Below are 4051 nucleotides of genomic sequence, written 5' to 3'. Positions count from 1 at the left end.
TGAACTATCATCTCATTTCGATCATCTTGAATCCGTGACACGCAATAGACATTGCGGCGTTTAAATAATTTAAATTGTTTCCCTGTCTTTGCATGTAAATTTCACACATGTTTTATACATGAACAAGGGAAATCCTCTTGCGCCATTTCGTGGAGATTTCATCGAATCATCGTCAACAAGCTCATGAATCCTTCAGAAGTTGACGCGTCAAAGACGTGAGAGAGAGAGAGAGAGAGAGAGAGAGAGAGAAGCGAGTGAAACGGTTGGATGAAATCTGGCGACGAGTATCGTTCTCGTCTCTGGATTAGCAGTTGTTTAGGAGCAGTGAAAGTTTCTCCTCGTGCGAGAAGATGCGCTACCTTTTCGGAAAGACATAAACATGGCAGCAATGCTTTTCTCTCTTTCTCTCTCTCTCTCTCTCTCTCTCTCTCTCTATCTCTCTTGAAATGGGAATCGACGAGAATTGTTGCCATTGTCACGCAATATTTGGCGCGTTCTCATACGGAAACTGAAAACGCTGAGAAAGGAAGATACCGCGGGAATTAACGCCGTGGCATTTGTTTACTCGATAAAACTTGGTGCCCGGAATGCCATCAAGAACAAATGTGACTGGTACTGATTTTCATCTTGTTGTATACAAAGCATGTCATTTAATAATCGCGAAATAATGATATTGTTAAACGCGTAACGTGGAGAAGACTATCGTGAATAATATCGGGATTAATTAATCATCGATTGACATGAAATTAATCGATCCGTAAAAATGGCGATCGAACGAGATTTCGAATCTCCAGGAAGAGAAAGAGCGTGTACGATAAAGATCTATGTATTCTTTTTTTTAAATTTTCACGGATGATATATCCGTAAAATCTCGGAAAATTGACAAAAATTCCACGAATTTGCCTAAAACAATAGACCTTGTTTTAGATTTTTCGAGATCATTGAAATTCCGTTGAATCAAATGACTAATTAGATCGCAAGGGTATATGAAAAACATAGACATGGTTTTATGTAAAAATACATAAAAAAGCTTTATTTCGCCACCGTTTTCTTGCAAAAAATAAGTATAAAAAACATCTCTCCCTCGCTCTAGTCGTCGTAATCATCATCATCGTCGTCATTATCGTCGTCAACATCATCATCATGGTAGTCGTCGTTGTGATCATCGATATCATTATCATCATTATTCTCATCATCACTATCATCATTGTCGTCGTCATCGTATTCAATATCGTCATCATCATCGCCGCCTTCATCATTGTTGTCGTCTTTATCTCTCGGCGATCGCGCGATATACAATACAGCGATACGTCAATACGGCAAGTATCATCGTCGCTGATCGTGTTAGAGGTATGTGTTGAGCAGTGTATGCGTGTGTATCGGTGAATGATGGAGGAGAAGGACGGAGGGGCCGCGACTTTTGGGGTAGCGGTGAATTGACTAGTATGGTCCGGACGCACCGGGTGGCCCGTAATTCGTGCTGGGTCCGCTCGGTCCGGTGCCGCCGATTCCGCCACCGATGCCGGTGCCGCCGATACCGCCGCCGATACCACCGCCGATTCCGCCGCCGATTCCACCTCCAATTCCACCTCCGATTCCACCGCCAATGCCACCACCGTGACCACCGCCGCCACCACCGCCGCCTCCACCGGTGACTTCTTTCTGTAATGCATAAGAGAGAAATTAAACGGAAATTCCGAAAAAGGATTTCCTCGCTTTCTGTTTTACAATGTTATATCATGTGCCAGGATAATTTCCATCCCCCTTACCTGCGTCTTGTATTTGATAAAGTAGACTTCCGGTTTGCTGGGCTGAGTGGGCGCGATAGTGGGCAAGTTGATCTCGGGTGCCTCTTCGGGTTTCTTGACCAAGACGTAGATAAGCGTCTTCTGTTCATCCTGTTGCGGTAGCGCCGGGATTACAGGTGCGGTCGGGGTCGGTGGAGTGGGCGCCTTGATGAAGATGATCTTGTAGTGCTTCTGTGGCGGGGCCGGTGGAGCGATCGGCCTGATCGGTCTATCTTCGGGTGCCTCCGGGGGTGGCACGTGAACGTAGATGTGTTTCTGAATGAGTGAGCCTCCGCCTCCAAATCCGCCGCCTCCAAAATCGCCACCTCCGAATCCACCGCCGAATCCGCCACCGGCACCGCCGCCGAATCCGCCACCGGCACCGCCGCCGAATCCGCCACCGGCGCCGCCGCCGAATCCGCCACCGGCGCCGCCGCCGAATCCGCCACCGGAACCGCCGCCGAATCCACCTCCCAGACCACCGCCGTGTCCACCGCCGAGTCCACCACCGAGACCACCGCCAGTTCCGCCGAAACCTCCGATGGAACCACCTCCGGGAGCACCGTAGCTACTGCTCGGTTGACTGTAAGAGTATCCGGCTTCCGGCCGCGCCATCGCCGTCGCGACGAGCGCCAGGATCTGCGATAGCGGAAAAAAAATCGATTTTATTATCGATATATTCTTTTATATTATTTCAAATATTTATATCTTTCGCGTGGATATTTTTTACTTTTACTGTATAATTCATTATGATCATGAAAATTGTTTGCTATATTTTAAAATTGAAGGATGCGGTTATTAAGATCTCTCATAACATTCTCTCAATAAATTTCGAAAGACAAATGATAAAAAAAAATATATATATTGCTTATTTGATACGTTAATAAATATGTTCTTAATTTTTTTACGCATTTTATAAGTACGTATATATATATATATATATATATATATATATATATATATATATATATATATCAAAAACGTGATATAAATGCTGTCATCTAAATTTTCAAAGTAATGAACCCTTTGTATTATTATCTCATCCTTTTTCAAATTTTCAAAAATTAAGCGATAAACGTATCTAAAAACATTTTGGGAAAGAAAAGCGGCAGTGGATTCACGAGCACGGAGAATGCATCCTTTTCGTTTAGCCATCGGCCGCGTTCCATCATTATTAACGTATTACGTAAATCAGGAAAGGGAGAGATAGAGAGAAAGAGATGGATAATCTCGATATTTAATTCTTTTTCTTTTAATCTCGCGTGAACGGAAACTAGAGAAGTAGCACAATCACTGAACCGGTTCCCAGGTTGGTCACTATCACGGAGTACATTGACACCGCACACAATGCCCCCCGTGCACCCTCCCCACCCTTTTACTTTCTCCCGCGCGTCCTCCCACCTCCCGGGGATGGAACCCCCGATCACGAACTCGATCTCGTACGAATTTTGTTTCTCTTCGTTTCTCTTATCCACGGTTTCTCTCAGCCTCTCTGAGAAATCTCGCGTTATTTTCATGTAGCCGGTTCCCGTATCCAAAGAGCAAGAGAAAGAAAGAAAGAGAAAGAGAGAGAGAGGGGAATCTGATTAAACGAACGGAAAGAGGAAGAAGAAGAGATGACGGAAGAAGGAAAAAAATGAGGAAGAAAGAGGAACGTGAAATCGGAGAAACGAGAAGTTCGTCGCGCTACTCACCACGAATGCCCTCATGGTTGCTGCCGTTCCTTGATTTGAGGACTGATGCTCCGCGGATGTCTTGAAGCCCCCTTTTATACGGGCCAGTCTGGGCTCCCACTCGATGCCTCGACCCATCACCTATGAGATGCGACGGAGCTATTGCAAATCGTTCTTTCTCTCTTTCTTTCTCTCTCTCTCTCTCTCTCTTTGCCTCTTTCTTTTTTCCAGCTCTTGCTTCTCCTTGTGAGAAGACGGACCCGCATCAAACAAATTTGTCTCTGTACTTTCGTTGAAATTCATCCATTCGATTCGGATAGAATCGATTATGATAGCGTACGTCACGTATAATGTGGATTTCGATGACAAACGAGCATGAAAAATGTGCTTCTCTGTGGGACATTATATTATGAGTGTATCATAAGACTTTATCTAGTTATGTCTCTTTGTTATACGCTGACAAAAGCCAGTCTTTCGACGAAACAATTTTTATTATTGCTATTGATCTGGCTAAGACGTTTCTATTAATTTTAATGATTGCACGACATTCTTCCACTATTGTACTATTTTCATACATAAAATATATGCCTT

The 4051-nt window shown here is 44.3% G+C and overlaps 1 protein-coding gene across 1 annotated transcript; it reads right to left on the bottom strand.

The window, feature by feature from the left end:
• Positions 1-1005: 1005 nt before the first annotated feature.
• LOC126849216 (keratin, type II cytoskeletal 3) lies at positions 1006-3609 on the bottom strand. The gene is made up of 3 exons (XM_050590869.1): positions 3482-3609; positions 1770-2426; positions 1006-1662 (listed from the first exon to the last, which is right to left on the bottom strand). The coding sequence occupies exons 1-3, from the start codon at positions 3596-3598 to the stop codon at positions 1441-1443; spliced, it is 996 nt and encodes a 331-aa protein (XP_050446826.1). The 5' UTR covers positions 3599-3609; the 3' UTR covers positions 1006-1440.
• Between the last annotated feature and the right edge of the window lie 442 nt (positions 3610-4051).

Source organism: Cataglyphis hispanica, chromosome 4 (assembly GCF_021464435.1).
Source record: "Cataglyphis hispanica isolate Lineage 1 chromosome 4, ULB_Chis1_1.0, whole genome shotgun sequence".
Taxonomy (NCBI): domain Eukaryota; kingdom Metazoa; phylum Arthropoda; class Insecta; order Hymenoptera; family Formicidae; genus Cataglyphis; species Cataglyphis hispanica.
Note: the sequence above shows the minus strand (reverse complement) of the source record. Positions and strands in the feature narration are given on the sequence as shown.

What these genes read in the sequence shown, in the direction of transcription:
- LOC126849216 (XM_050590869.1), bottom strand. Translation starts at nt 3,598, where the DNA reads ATGGGTCGAGGCATCGAGTGGGAGCCCAGACTGGCCCGTATAAAAGGG. An exon ending in CAACCATGAGGGCATTCGTG is followed by an intron (nt 2,427 to 3,481) that starts GTGAGTAGCGCG and finishes CCGCTATCGCAG; the next exon opens with ATCCTGGCGCTCGTCGCGAC. An exon ending in TTATCAAATACAAGACGCAG is followed by an intron (nt 1,663 to 1,769) that starts GTAAGGGGGATG and finishes TATGCATTACAG; the next exon opens with AAAGAAGTCACCGGTGGAGG.